The sequence below is a fragment of the Mytilus trossulus genome, chromosome 8 (genome assembly GCF_036588685.1).
Source record: "Mytilus trossulus isolate FHL-02 chromosome 8, PNRI_Mtr1.1.1.hap1, whole genome shotgun sequence".
NCBI classification, from domain to species: domain Eukaryota; kingdom Metazoa; phylum Mollusca; class Bivalvia; order Mytilida; family Mytilidae; genus Mytilus; species Mytilus trossulus.
The window spans coordinates 8,673,998-8,690,117 of record NC_086380.1 but is presented as its reverse complement, the minus strand read 5'-3'; the positions used below and the strand labels follow the sequence as shown (position 1 = coordinate 8,690,117).

The 16,120-nt window shown below is 33.2% G+C and overlaps 1 protein-coding gene across 1 annotated transcript in view; it reads right to left on the bottom strand.

The window, feature by feature from the left end:
- LOC134728241 (uncharacterized) overlaps nucleotides 1–16,120 on the bottom strand; it is a 35,714-nt gene that overhangs the window by 8,429 nt on the left and 11,165 nt on the right. The window contains exon 3 of the mRNA XM_063592780.1: nucleotides 2,950–3,098. Coding sequence (XP_063448850.1) covers nucleotides 2,950–3,098 — 149 coding nt within the window. The remainder of the gene's footprint in view (nucleotides 1–2,949; nucleotides 3,099–16,120) is intronic.

Here is a 16,120-nt window from a genome sequence, read left to right as displayed (position 1 = left end):
TTTTATATTTTGGATGAAACTGGACCCAATAGTTTTTCATCGGTAAAATTAGATTTTGTTTCTTTTGCTCATATTCAAATATATGTTAAAAAAGAAATTAGTTGAAGTACTCTTTTGACTTTTTTAGTATGAATCTTCGAATTCAGATCCGTTAGTTTGTTCAATTCTAATATAAAACGAAGTTGTATTTTTTTACTTATGTTTTGTTATAAAAAGTTTAATTGTACAATTATGAAATCAAAATTATCAAATTATTACACTTTAATTTTAAGCTAATAATTATTTTTGGTTTTTAAATTAAAGTTGTTGGTTAAATTTGATACAATATTTCATTGTTTTTCATTTGTTTTTATCTTTTACGCCAATACTCAAGGACAGCGGTTAGGACATCCTAGCTAAGATAATTCTAAGATATCTTCGATGTACACGCTGAGACATGTTGTAAGTCGGTCCTAACTTTGTCATAATTTCTGTTCTAAGTATATTTTATAGGACCGATCTTATGTCGTTTTCGATAAACATGCCCCCGTTCTCATAATGTGATTATGTAACAAATATTTTTTTTTAAATGAGTAACTGTCTTTTACTTACTCGCACTTATATTTTAGGCATTAAGCTTAATGCCTGCACACATTTTTCAGGATTTAAGCTTAAGGGCATACGATACAGTTTTGATCCCGTATTTTACAGTGTGATGAAAATTTCCATATAGGCTATTTTTTGCCTGATTAAATCAAATATGTAATAAGAAATAAACCTTCTGGTGCTACTTTTTGAGTTAAATGAGGTCGAAATTTTTTATATTTGCTAAAAATTCGGATTTGTGGCCGTATTTTCCCTTTCGAAAGAAAACCATAACTTTTTGGTTTTAAAAGATAAACAAAAATTGTTTTTTGTTAAATAATTTGTAATTTCTGTATTTTATAAGTATTCTAAAAATGTATGCATTTTTAATTCAGAAATAACTCATTTTTCTCAAATGGTAATGAATTGAGAAAAAACGTAATTTTTGGCTATATATTTATCAACATTAAACAAAATGCATTATTTACAGTTTTATAAAATTTGATTCACATAATCTCCCTGCAAAATGAAACAAAATGTCGTTTTAAAAAATAGGGGTCCATTCACTCGTTTTTAAATTAAATCAATTTGAATAATAAAAATCAGTCGAAACATGCATCTTTTCCCGATATATCACAGTTTGACGCTGCGAAAATAACATTTTACGTTAGCAACGCTTTACCGCACTTGTAACTGTATCGTTTTCCCTTAAATCCTAGGATTTAAGACTTATGCCTAACATCATTTAGGCAATAGACTTACTGCCTAGGCGTTAGCTTATTACCTAGGAATTAAGCTTAATGCCTAATTTCATTTATTGCCGCTAACATATATATAATCCAATTATTTCATACATTCGACATCTAATTTTGTATAAATTGTAATCTATACAAAAGAATAAACAATATGGTATCAATGTTTAATAGAACAAACTATCGGTGTCCCAAATGGACAAAAAAGTCAAATGTCAGAAAGATGTCAATTCGTTTGTGATAACAATGTTGATTTATCCACTGTGCCATTAGCACTGGACACTCAGAATGTATTTCAATATCGGTTTATATCAGCATCTAGAAAACGTTCAACAAAGAGTATAATCTTCCATTTACAACTATTTATACCATTTATAACGTATTTCAAGTAGGTGGAAGTTTAAAAATACAACGACTGAAATTGTTGTCGAGCTTTGCCAAAATATTACAGTTTGTCTTTGGCATATGAGTTTGATCTTTTTGTAGTAGGGATGAGCAGCTGAGTGATCCACTATCCAACCCTTTTCATATTTTTACATAAACTACAGCGATCATGCTTTGTTGTACTAAATGCAGCTGAGATCACCACATTTCTTGGTGGAGTTCGTGTTGCTTAGTTTTTCTAACTTGTGTTTTGTGTACTATTGTTTGTCTTATTGTCTTTTTCTTTTCGAGTCATGGCGTTGTCAGTACTTTTTTTATTTATGTGATCTTTCGTCCCTCAACAAATTTAAAAACGGTATGAATGCATTAACGCCAATGGTTTTAATCGCATCTGTGAAAAAAGTTTTCATCTGATAAGTGTTTATATACTATTATTTAATCAGCAACATATATTTTATCTGATTTGTTTTACCATATCATATAACCGGAAGCAAGTAATAATGACATACTCTAGGCGCTCATTCCTACCACACATATGCATACAATGGCTAGTAATCCCTCTTCAGAGTCTTATAACAATGTAAAAGATGGATTTGGTATATATACTTGTTCCAGGGGTGGAGAGCTCTGTAAGGGGGATACATATTCGTATTCACCTAGTTGAATCACAAAACGTTTCACTAAATTTATTTCATAACAAATACACGCTAAATAATGTCATATTTAAAGTACACCTTGTCTAGACTTGATTTTAAGCAGTTATTTGAATGAAAGCCCAGCACCCATCTAAGTTTGACTATTATAAACAATTTCAAAAACTATCTGAATCATTACCTCTTTTTGCCTTTAAACATTAAAACAAAACTAGCTTTCAAATTCTTATCACATTAATCTTTTATCGATCTGATATGGATCACCACTGGATGTATTAGATATTTAAAGTTAACTTTATTTATAAAATAATTATAGATTATCGTGGATCATCTCAATGAGATTGATTTTCTCGCTTGAGCCGGGACGGCGAAAGCGAGAAAGGCAATCGAGTTGAGATGACCAATGATAATCTGTTTATCGCTATTTTACCTATGACAACGTTGTCAATTTCATGTCAATTTCGTTAGCAACGCCACGTACCTGCTTAGTTCCAGAGATAATTTTCCATCTCAAGCGAGTAGCATGATATGAAAAATTATCACAAAAAAAAGTTCAAAGGAAAAATGCACAAAATAGCGATAAATGTAAATATTACCGTCCATCCGCTGTTGTCAATCTCAAAGTCACAGTAAACGTCAAATCCAATGACTGAATGTTTGGGATATATCTTGTAGATTCCGTTTCCTTTCTTTGTTTTGACATCTCCGCAATCAATCGGACGTTGTTTGGGCTGATCTGTTTTTTCTGGAAATAAAACAATTATTGTGTTGCATTTCGTTTTCCTTTTTCGATTGATATCAACTATATATATTTACCCCTAAACATAAAAACAAGTGTGTAGAAACCATATATTTTGGAATCGGCATACAGTAGGCTATCATTTGACATTGGAAATGACTTTCTAACCCGATTTGAATATTTTGTATCAATATAAATCTTAAGAAGTGGAAAGACCTTCAATTGTTCTATGAACAATTGTTTTTTAATTATTGTTTTTTTCTTCCGCCAAATTTTTTTTCTTGCGCTGTGTTATTGTATTATAAGATGTCACTTATATATTTAGATATGATATCGTAGTTTATACGCCTTTGAAAAAAAACCGCTGCTTAACTAAACACTTAACGTTGTAAGAGTTATCTTCCAAACACTGTTTTTTTTTTCTCTTGTGGCCACTACTCCTTCTCAACCGTAAATGATTACGACAAATTTATTTTACCAAATTGCTCGTTATATCTTCAGGATTAGGTTGGCCATTTGAACCGAAATTATCCAGAGAATCCATATGGGAGTTATTTCCCCTTATGTATTTGATATGCATTTCTAATTGGTAAACCACAAGTGATAGAGACCTCGGGTCTTTTGATTTGAGATCCTTGGTAGAAAAAATGAAAATCATATCAAGGTCAAAAGTCAAGATCATATTCTAAATTTTTGATTTTGGCTTATTTTCACTTTAAAAAAAAACGTATAACAAAGCGAAAACTTACTTTTACTTAAATGTTAGTTACGACATAATGTAAGTTATAAATTTTGGTTGAAAGGTTGCGTAGACAATAAATGAGAGTTTTCGCCCATCTTATATTTATAATTGCGCGTTAAGTGGTACAACTCATTAACCAAACATAGTAAAGACCTAGGGGCTTTTGATTTGAGGTCCTTGGTTTGTGACCTTAAAATTGAAGTCAGTGTCATAGGCTAATAGGACGTTCTACATTTTGACCTTTGCTTAAAATTTATATTCAAACATCATTAAGCCATAGGAACTGACATTTTAAACAGATTTTTAATATTTTAATATAAAAATAGATCTTTACTGGTGGAAAGACCATTAATTGTTCTCTGAATTGGTTTACGACTTATATATTTTATATATGACATCGTGCAGTTTATACGCTTTTGAAACAAACACTGCTTAACCGAACACTTTACGTTGTAACAGTTATCTCCCAAAACACTGTTTTTCTTGTGGCCAACTGTAAACGATTACGACAAATGTATTTCACCAAATTGCTAGTACCGTCTTCAGGATTAGAGTGGCTATTTAAAACGAAGCTATCCGGAGACTCTATATGAGAGTTATTCCCCCTTATGCATTTGTCAAATTGATATAAGATGTATGCATATCTAACTGGTAAACCATAAGTGATATAGGCCTATGTTCTTTGGATTTGAGTTCCTTTGTCCAAAAAAAAATGAAAATTAGGTCAAGGTCACAGACCCTCAATCCAATTTATGTATTGCTGAAAATAATCAAATGTTCATCATTTTCTATTTGATTCTGCTAACAACATTCCATTTTTTCTATATTCCGATTTAAATATGTGAAACCCCGCAATAAAAATAGATGGCCTCAATGATGTAAACGCAACGCAAAAAAAATCCGTTAATATGTTAACATCTTGAACTTCGATTCTGGGTTCAAAGGGGTTAATAAACTGATTCACAAATAGAGAACTCCTTGCGCTCAAATATAATCCTTAGTGAAGTATACAGGCAACTTCGTTTACAGAAATATATACACACTTTATCATTAATATATTGTCATGCATCTGTCCCGATTTTTATATACGATGGACACCCGAATGCGAAAATTGTAAGTTCGTACGAAATTTGTCCCGATCTCGTTAAAATACCAAAAAGTGACCGAAGCAAGTACGATGAATAACGCAGTCTATACGATGGTGCCGAAATTATATACGATAGCAAAAGATGGACATACGAAGGTTAACCGAAGACGAGTATTTAAGCTTCATATCTCAGCCGAAGCCTACCCGATGGATCACGAAGGCTACACGATGGATTACGATGATGGCGCGATGGCCATACGATGCCTAAAAGATACGAACAGAACTTTGACAACATATCGTTTCTGTACAAGTCTGCCATACATGGCGGGAAATCGATCTTTTTGTCTAATTCTTATAAAACTTAGTTTATTATCCCCTCGCCTACTACATGTAAGTTGCGTGTAGATAAAATTGTTATGAACACTCTAGAACCAAAATGCTCAAAACTTGGTATGGTGTTACTCGTTAAGAATATCTTAAGCGCTATTGACTTTAAAGTTCAAAGGTCAAGGTCACAGTGGCAGTTGTAATACAAGTCAATATCACCCTTGTGGACACTCTGAAACCAATACGCTTCAAAATATTTTAACCACATTTGGTATATTGTTCCTCCTTGTAATGATCTGTCATTTTTAACGTTCAAGGCCAAAGGTCAAGGTCATGCAGATGGACTTGTTTTTCTCCTTGAATAGCATAATAAACAGGAAATTGGTTTCTCATTTTTTTACCTGCTGGTTCTAAAGACAATATTAAAGGTTTTTCCAAAAACTGAATGTTTTGGTTGATTTCTAAAAAAATAGTTTATGTATCAAATATGCATATTCAATTTACCATTTTCTGCATGTGTCATATACAAATATAGTGTCCATAATTGTCCCCAATATGTTACATACGAGGGGATGCCACGCTCGGCATTGCCTTGTTTGAACTGTAAAATGTGTGCACTAGTCTGAATAATCATCCATAATTATGCCCATGTTTACTGATCTATCTTAAAGGTAAGGTAATGGGTTCATTGATCCCTTTAATCAAAAAGAGCTCTTTCCAGGAGAATTTCATAATAATATAGACTAAAGGAAGGATGTGGGGAAAGCAACAAATGCGGCAAAATATGACATATAGAAAACAAAATGGTTATGGAGTAAACATTCGTGTGACAACAACTCAGACGATACATAAAAAATCAGAATAATGAAGAAAAAGTTGGTTTTCCTATATACGTGTACATGCAGTGTTGGTGTACGAGGCGCGTTTATGATTTTTATTATGTTACTTGATATGAAAAATTGACAAAAAATAATATTTTACTTGTAAAAATAAATCCTGGGCCTGTAATAGCTGCGCTTCTTGTTCCATTTGAATTAATAGAATCAACACTGTCGCCTTTCTTGTTCTCATATAATCATATGATATGAGCTCCATGTTTTGTGAACGTCTTTCTTAACTGTCGTATTAGACTGACCAGTGCATATCGCGCATGGCACTTTAAATATATTTTAGCGCGACAATTAACTTACATTTAGCTGGATTTATTGCCGTCGTAGTTCCATTTTGTCGCCTTTGTACTTTTATTCGATGTCAACACGACGGGATTACGAGGTCTTCAGAAATCGTGTTGCCGTCGTAAGACCTTCGGGTATCTTCGTGAATCATTCGTGCAGACATCGTAATGTCAAAACTGCCCGATGGAAACGATGGAAACACGAATGCAATACGATGTGCAAAGATACATTCCCGGTGACATTACGATAGTGAGGATGGTGATACGAACTCAATTTGAACCCTCAACATCGGACGCAACTTCGGGGATTTTTTAACATGTTAAAAATTTAGAACCCTTCCCGAAGTTGTCCCCGAAGGCTAGAAAAAGTGGCACTACGAATAGCCCGATATTGATACGATCAGTCCCGATTTTAAAAATTTCCACTATCGTGTTGCCATCGGCATAAAAATCGGGACAGTGTGACGCGGGCATTAAAAAGTACTGACGGCATACTGTAATTTAACAAAAACAATGTTTGATATAGTAATGAAAGTATGAACGGCATTTGTATACCCTATGTCTCGAGTTCATTGCATATTGAACAACCAAAAGCTATATGCCACTTAAAGTCTTTTATTAGTCAAAATTCAGTGCCGTTTTACATATATATATCTGACTCAGATCGACCTCAGCCGGGAACCTTTGCGCGATGTCCGTTCATCACATCATGCAGATATGTCATGACTGTACACCAAAACTATGACTGGGAGTTTCCTCTATTCGATGTCTTATTTTTTTCCACTTTTTTTTATTTCTCCGAAGTGAACAGTTTTTTTTAATAATTCATACATATCACAATGGCTTATGTTAGGGAACAACAAAGAATAAAGCGTCTCGATCGTCGCAAACAATGATCTAAAACAAATTTAAAAAAAACGAACATGGATAAATGACAACCAGTCAACCACCGACAGCAGATTCTGCACTTGGATAGAAATATTTTGCGTTCATGAAACGTGTCGATCTACTCAATCTACGAACGATGTCTCATACCTATCATATTCATTTAAAAAGAAGAGATATGGATACGCGTTTATGAGGCAGCAATCCAACGACAAAGACAACACTAGAGTCATACAGTCGTCAACAAAAAACAGCTATCTATACAACATAGTAAACTCTGAATTAAAACAAGGAAATTAAGAAGTAAGACCAATTTACTAAGAATTTATTCCACTTCAGGGGCATTTTTAATGTTATTTTATCTTAATATTTCAATGATAGGTATCACACCTTAATTTGTTCACACTTTAAGAGAACGACCATTTAACTTCAAGAAGGGGGTTTGTTTTTTTACCTAAATATATATTCTGATTCACTAATTGATGAAAAAAAACATTCTGTAAAAGCAGAGGACAAAAAAATATTCTGAATACTGATTTTCCGATATACCTTTTAGTGTAAAATTATGAACAAAATAATTTGATTGATAGCATTTAAAAACTAAATCAAGTTGTTCGCGTTCAGCTGTGACTCAAACAATACAAAGAAATAACCCCCTTCCCACTTGAAGTTTTTAAATGATTGCTCCCTTAATATTAAAAAAACATACATAATTGTGCACTTCTGAACAATTATCCTAAAATTTACATCTTCAGATTACTCGGGACTGCAACTTATATATATCATGAGCCAGTATTTTTCGAGGAGAACATAAAACCTGTCAGAAGCAAGCTATGTATTGAATTTTGGTTGGAAAAAAAAATAATTTCTGTTGGTCACCGATGTAATTCGAAATTTAATTTTAATAAAACATTATAAGATTTGCAATATTGTATCAAAAAGTCATGCATGGAAAAGTATTTCTAGTGAAAAATAACTACATTGTATTTTTTAAATGAAATTTTTTTTAAAGTATATAATTCGGACTATGCAATATATAAAAATCCAATTTCGATTTTTACCCCGTGAGTGAAACATATGCAAAAGAAAGAAGCCCAACAGAAACAATAAAGATCTACCACAAAAATTAAAGTTTCCAGATAACGAAACATATTCAAATATGCAATTTACACGTTACAACTTCTGACAAGAATGCTAACATGGGATAGGGAAAACATTTTGCTTTTAACAATAACCGAAATCCACAGTTTATAGCAACAAGACAAGCTTGTTTGTGGGAAGAATAATAACGTCAATAACAACAACGAGATCTTGCCAAAAACAGATGTCATTCTTTTGAACTTCTCCAAGGCATTTCGACTAGGTACCACATATATAGACGACTTTAAAATGCATAAATTACATCCCTATGTAATACGGGAAGTCTTAATAGCTGTATAAAGACTTTCTAAACGAAAGAACACAGGAAGTCGTCCTCGAAAACGAAAGATTCAACACTGCACCTAGCTGTCCAATCAGGAGTTCCTAAGATCAGCGTCGTGGGTCCCAACATATTCCTTCTATATAAATGACGACCATGTAACATCTATAACCACGTCTTAAAGAAAGTAGAATCTGCAAAATATCTGGGAGCTAACATCCACCAAAAACTGAAATGATGTACCCACATAGACCAAGTAGTAAGGAAATCCAACAACACTAGGGCTTTTTTTCACAGAAATATATACTAATACCCACGCAAGACCAAGGAACTCTGCTACAAGACTTCTGTGAGACCACAGATGGATTGTGCCAGCATCATTTGGGATCCACACACACTACCAACAACATTCATAACCTTGCAATAGTACAACGTAGGGCAACAAGATTTGTTACTGATGACTACCATTGAACCACCAGTGTAACAAACCTATTACACCAACTGCAATGAGCAACCCTGCAAGAATGCAGAGCTACAAACAAAGTCATAATAATGTACCGCACAATCAACAGCAGCAACCAACTAGAGGCTCTAAAGTGCCTGTGTCGCTCACCTTGGTCTATGTGCATATTAAACAAAGGACACAGATGGATTTAGGACAAAATTGTGTTTTGGTGATGATGATGTGTTCGTAGATATTGGCCCACCCCTGTGACGCCATATTACTTTACTGAACACCTTGCTGTTAACAATATATCTATCTATGATGCACTTTGCCCAGTAGTTACAGAAAAAAACATTTTGTAAAAATTAACCAAAATTTATGAAAACTGTTACATTTTATCCCTATGTACTACTTTTAGCCATGGCCGCCATCTTGGTTGGCATGCTGGATCACTGGACACATTTTTTAAAACTAGATATCCAATGATGATTTTGGCAAAGTTTGGTTAAGTTTTGCCTAGTAGTTTCAGAACAGAAGAATTTTGTAAAAAGGTCTTACTTTGCTGTACTTCATTGCTGTTTACAGATAATCACTATCTATAATGATATTGGAGATAATAACCAAAAAACAGCAAAATTTCCTTAAAATTACAGGTTCTAGGGCAGTAACCCAACAACCGGTTGTTCGATGCATGTAAAAATTTCAGGGCAGTTAGATCTTGACTTGATTAACAATTGTACCCATGTCAGATATGCATTTAATGATTTGGTTTCAGAGTTATAAGCCAAAATTTACATTTACCCCTATGATCTATTAGCAATGGCGGCCTTCTTGGTTGGCAAGCAGGTTCACCAGACACATTTTTGAACTAGACACCCTAATGATGATTTTGGCAAAGTTTGGTTAAATTTGGCCCAGTTGTTTCAGAGGAGAAGATTTTTGTAAAAGATAATAAAATTTTAAGAAAAAATGGTAAAATTTACTATAAAGGGCAATAACTCCTTCATGGGGTCAACTGACTATTTTTAGTCATGTGACTTTTTTGTAGATCTTACTTTGCTGAACATTTTAAAACTGTTTTCATTTCATCAATATAATAATATTCAAGATAATAACCAAAAACAGCAAAATTTCCTTAAAATTCAGGGGCAGCAAACAACAACCGGTTGTCCGATTCATCTGAAAATTTCAGGGCAGATATATCTTGACTTGATAAACAATTTTAACTAGTCAGATTTGCTTTTAATGCTCTGGTTTTAGAGTTATAAGCCAAAATCTACAGTTTACCCCTATGTTCTATTTTTAGCCATGCCGGCCATGTTGGTTGGCTGACCGGGTCACCGGACACATGTTTTGAACTAGATACCCCAATGATGATTGTAGATAAGTTTGGTTAAATTTGGCCAAGTAGTTTAAGAGTAGAAGATTTTTGTAAAAGTTAACAGACGACGCCGGACGACGAACGACGGACGTCAAACGACGGACGCCAAGTGATGAGAAAAGTGATAAAAAAGGACACAACGCAAGATTTCTTGTTCCATTTAAAATAACGCAACTATACTAGAACTCGTTCTTCCCATACACCATCAGATTATGGATCAGCCTGCCATCAACTACCGTAGCGTGCAATTCAATTCAATTGACACATTCCAGTGTGAGATGCAGAAAACAAAGTTGCTATTTTTAACTGCAATGTAAATTGAAAGAAGAACAAGAAGAACAAGAAGAAGAAGAACAAGAATAAGAACAAGAATAAGAACAAGAAGAACAAGAAGAGGACCTGTGTGGACCTTCATTCGTATCAAAGAAGTGCTCATTAACTAGTATCATTCATCTTTTACTTGTAGTTGATTTCATCTGGACCTTTACGCAAATTTTAATCATAATTATTCATGCGTAACTTATAGGTCGAGGTGACCAACTTTGTTTCAAGGCCCTTTGCTGTTATCACAGATGTACGATCTAAAGATATCATTCCTCTATGATTTGTAGTTGATCAGATTTTGTGTTTTAATGCAAAACTTAATCAGAATTAAATAAGGTTTTTCATGGACATTATTTACTCTTAAAGATGTGCGCACTAATAACAAATCATTCCTCTTTGACTCGCAATTTGTTCCGATCTTGACCTTAAAACGCAAAACTTAGGGCGTAAGTTTTCTCGATTGAATTGTTATATATTGTTCTTCTCGGGGCCTTTTAAAGCCGACTATATGGGTTTTTCTCATTGTGGAAGGCTCTACGATTGCCTACATTTGCTTACACCAACTTCAATTGAACTCATGGCTAGTTGTCTCATTGGGAATCACACCACAGCTCCTAATTTTAATTTACTATGACAGACGGACAAATAAACGTTGTGGTTAAACAAATATAGATATGGACCAATTTAAGTACACCTTCAATGGTGCGCTCAACGTTATGACCAGCACGAATTGTTTTGAAATGTAAAGTCCTAGACTTTTTGTAAATAATAAATGCTAGCACATCATTATATAAGCAAGCAAATGTGTAATTTATGTCTATAATTTCATAACGAAAACCTTTGTATTAAAATCGCTGAAATATCTGCAAAAATCTCGGCCACATTATCTCCATTTTCTATTAAATGCAATAAAATAATAAATAAGATTGCTTTGAACGAAGTTTCCCTTTGTATTATGTACAAAATGGCACATCTCTATTATTCATTATGTATGCTGTTTTTATTACCTAACATTGAAAAATTCTGGATATACATGGCGAGAGAAAGATTCATCTATTAAACTTTAAGCATTTTGTGGAAGGACATACCTGTCAAAGGTATCAGTTGGACGGCAAACGCCTGAATCTGACAGATAAAGGTCAACTTGTCGACACAAAAAGGACCAGTATGTAAAATATTTACGCCCTCAAACAGCGCCACCTATATTTTTTTCTACGGCATCTTTGAGAACGATGTCCCGTTCTGTAGTAAATTAAAACATTAAATTAACTTAAACATAGAAAAGTAAGTGTAAAAAACAAATTGAAAGATATATTTGCAGATGACTGGTTATGCATGAAAAGCTGGCAATGTGCGCAATGTCCTTTAATCCAAGATCGAAAATTAGTTTGTTTCCTACGTCAAAATGGCGGATTTCAATGTTTACATTTTTTCATCTATTTATAATCTGACACATTTTCGTATCCAATCATTTATTAGCAATTTTTATTATTGATCTTTGAAAATCATCCAATTACATTTACCGTAAGAAAGTGGCTACACGTTACCAGCCATCATTACAAAGTAGCGATGTGTTTTGTGGGGATACCCCGGGAATGTTGTGTATTCAAAATTTACGGTAAAAAATCAATGCTATCTTCATTATATATCCATGTATACACAAGTCATTACAGCAAATGCATTCTTTATAGAACTTATAAGGTAACCAGACATATTTAATGGTCTGCTTTAGCAAAAATTCGTGTAAGTTAGCCTGATGGGTCGTTTTGAGACAAACACCTGGACCGTGGGATTGTTGATGTTTGTTTACCTAAATTGCAAGTTGTTGTTACTAAATACTTAGCAATTACCATTATCATGCAGGCGCGGGTCCAGCCATTTTAAAAAGAGGGGGACGGGGGGTCCCAACCCAGAGTAAAGGGGGGGGGGGGGGTTCCAACTATATGTTCCCATTCAAATGCATTGATCGGCCAAAAAAGGGGGGTTCCAACCCTCGGAACCCCCCCCCCTGGATCCGCCACTGTCGTGTGATACTTTTAAGAGTTATATAATACACTTGCCTAAGAAATACGTCTAAGGTCTAGGAACTTCCTTTACTAGGTCTTTAAAAAATGAGGCTGTAATGATGTTTACAAATTACCGTATAATATTTGAAACCTAATATTTACATTACAGCATATTTTGTTTTTGCATTTGCTATATTTAACATGTACAATGTATGTACATGAAGAACAATATAGAGTAAATGGACATACATGGGTTTAATTCCCACCCTAGGATATCTATTTTAATACTTATCATCTCATAGGTTGGAATAAATAGGGCAGATTGCAATATTTACCACACTATATATATATATAGTGTCTAAAAATTAATGCTGATTGATGGGCCAAGTCCTCAACATCCTTTTTCTAAGTATACAGCAGCTCTTCTAATGATTAGTAAGGGAATACTTTACATATAGTCCAGTGGATAAGTCCTGTCTTTTTTGTCTAAGTTATTTCCTTATTTATATTATTATTTCTTATATTCTCTTGTACATGTAATAAGACAAAAGCTAGTATGACTCTTTTTTTCCTCATTTGCTTAAAAACAATGAATTTGAAATGTATTCATTGTTGATGTCTGTAAGGTGACTTGTAATTTAACTGCTAACAGACACTTGGACTCTGGTGGATAGTTCTAGACTGTTATCCCATATTTAAATTCAGTGTCCCTTTCATAACTTTTTTAACAAAAAGAATTTTATGATAATATATTAATAGGTTGTAAAAATTTTGAAAAGCTATACAAACTTGCCTTTTCATTCAAGAAACCCTAGAGGACTTGAAAAGTGTTGCAACTTATATTAATAAAACTTTAACAATGATAAATGTTTTGAACTGAGAAAAATGTCAGTATAGTACAGACACTGTTTTATCTAAGATGTTGAGAATATTTGCCTTTAATAATATATTTGATTGTTATGCCTTTAATTTTTCTACTATATGTGTAGCTCTAATCTGGCTGTGGTTTAAAATCTAAAAATCGAGATGGTTATATTCATATTAATATGATTTATATCAAAATTATTGTGTCAATTATAAAACATCATTGTAATGAATTACTCTGCTCGTCATGGGCCCTTAAATTGGAATAAAAATATAGAATGAAATTCAAAACAGTGTGGCTGTGGCCATCGATTGACACATTAAATTCATCCATTGACTGGGACAATTTAGGTGAACGTTTGTATGTAACGACCACTGCTCACTATGTACTTTTTAAAGACACTTAAACTATGGGGTCACCAAAGGTTCTCAACATCTTAATAAAGTAATTCGAAAAATTAATCAGAAATAAAACGATGTTTGATTTATACCAATTATATAAATCAAAACATAAAGGTTATTCCTGATTAATTTTTCGAATTATTTTATAATTAAAGGCGTTAAGAAACCTTTGGTGACCCCACAGTTTAAATGTCTATCGTAGGTACGTCGTTAACAGTGGTCGTTACAGACAAACGTTCACGTAAATTGTCCCAGTCAATGGATGAATTTGATGTGTCAATCAATGGCCACAGTTACACTGTTTTGAAGTTCATTCTATTATCGTATCTCATCATATACCACATCTCTTTATTTTAGTACTAACAGGTTAACTTAAGTATTTAAAGTAAGAGAAATGTTGACAAGCTAAGTCATGACTTAATTCAGATAGTATCATTAGGTTTTTATTAAAGTAAGTAATGCGATTAAATTGATTATCTCAATAAATAGAACTTGCATTCTGATTTGATACTATGAAATTATTTCTGATATCAGAAAAATAAATAAATCATTGTTGTCCATTCTTTAAAAAATTTCTGAACATACTGTATTTAAGTCAGTTTTGTTTTTGACCACTATAACATGGGAAGTGACCAATATCTATGTTATACATTGTAGTAGTCTCAGGTTATTGTTTTTGAAGTTCAATTGACTATGCATTTTAGATCAGGTAAATATGAATTTGGATTAAATTTGAAGTTGATTCAGTATATTTTATGACTTAATACCACTATTGTATTTCAACTTAGCATTTTCAAACTTTATTTACTGGTCAGCTTAGCTTATAATTCAATCAATAATTTAATTGAAAGGACTCAACAGTTGGTTGCAGGACTTATGAATTCAAATATAAGAAGAAGAAAAAAAACAAAGCAAAACTTGAAATAATACATATAATAGCAATAATGATTATGATAACTGCATGATATCAGATTGCAATACAGCTTTTGTTCAGTAATCTTGTGTTGATTATTATGTTTTGAATCCCTTTCTGGTTCTTTTGATGTTTAGATTTTTTCTCTTGATTAAGGCAAGCAACAGAACTTGTACATCTTATATAGTTTCTTATCTCAGGGGGAATTCAGATAATTTTAAACATGGGTGGTGGTATTCTCAACCAAGGATAAAAAGGAGGGTTCCAACTATATGATCCCATTCAAATGCATTAATCTTCCATAAAAAGAGGAGGTTCCAATCACCAGACCCCCTGGGATCCGCCACTGTATTTTAAAGCAGGTATAATAAAACAAAAATTGTACATGTACTGCTGTCCACATCAAATTGATTTTATTTTCATTCAATGGCAATGTTCAAAATTTTGAAGACTATGTTTCCTTTTGTTTTAATGTAATGAAAAGTTCAATATAAATGGTTCTGTTGCAACACAAGTTCTGCTGACAAATGACTGATAAACCTCTCTTGTGTCCTTCTATCTACCAAAAGGGTGTTTGAGAATATACAATATTAAAATCCAAGTTTCAGAGAAAAGTCAGTAAAATGCCACATTATGTATTAATGTCTTCTTTGGAAGTGTTCAATAACCTGAAAGTACGTGAAAAAAATGTCATATTCAACCTTTCCATGACTATTTTAATGTAACAACAGTAGAGGAACATGGAATATTGAAAAGTCATTCACGAAATCTTCAAAATGTATCTGCAATCAATAATTTTACTGGAATTTACTGTTGTGAACTTGCAATATCCTACGATGCGCGTACCGAGTAATCTCCCTTTGATCTCCGCTTCGCTACGAATAATCTGACACAATTGCGTATCCGGGGTTTTTGTGATCTGATAGAGTGATTTAGCAACCAAAAAATGGTTTTACTTCATATTTTATACCCCTCAACACGTTACCAAACCTATTTAAGGAATAGTTAAGGATTTTCCGTGGACCTACATTTTGTACGCAAATTTTCAGAAAAATGTT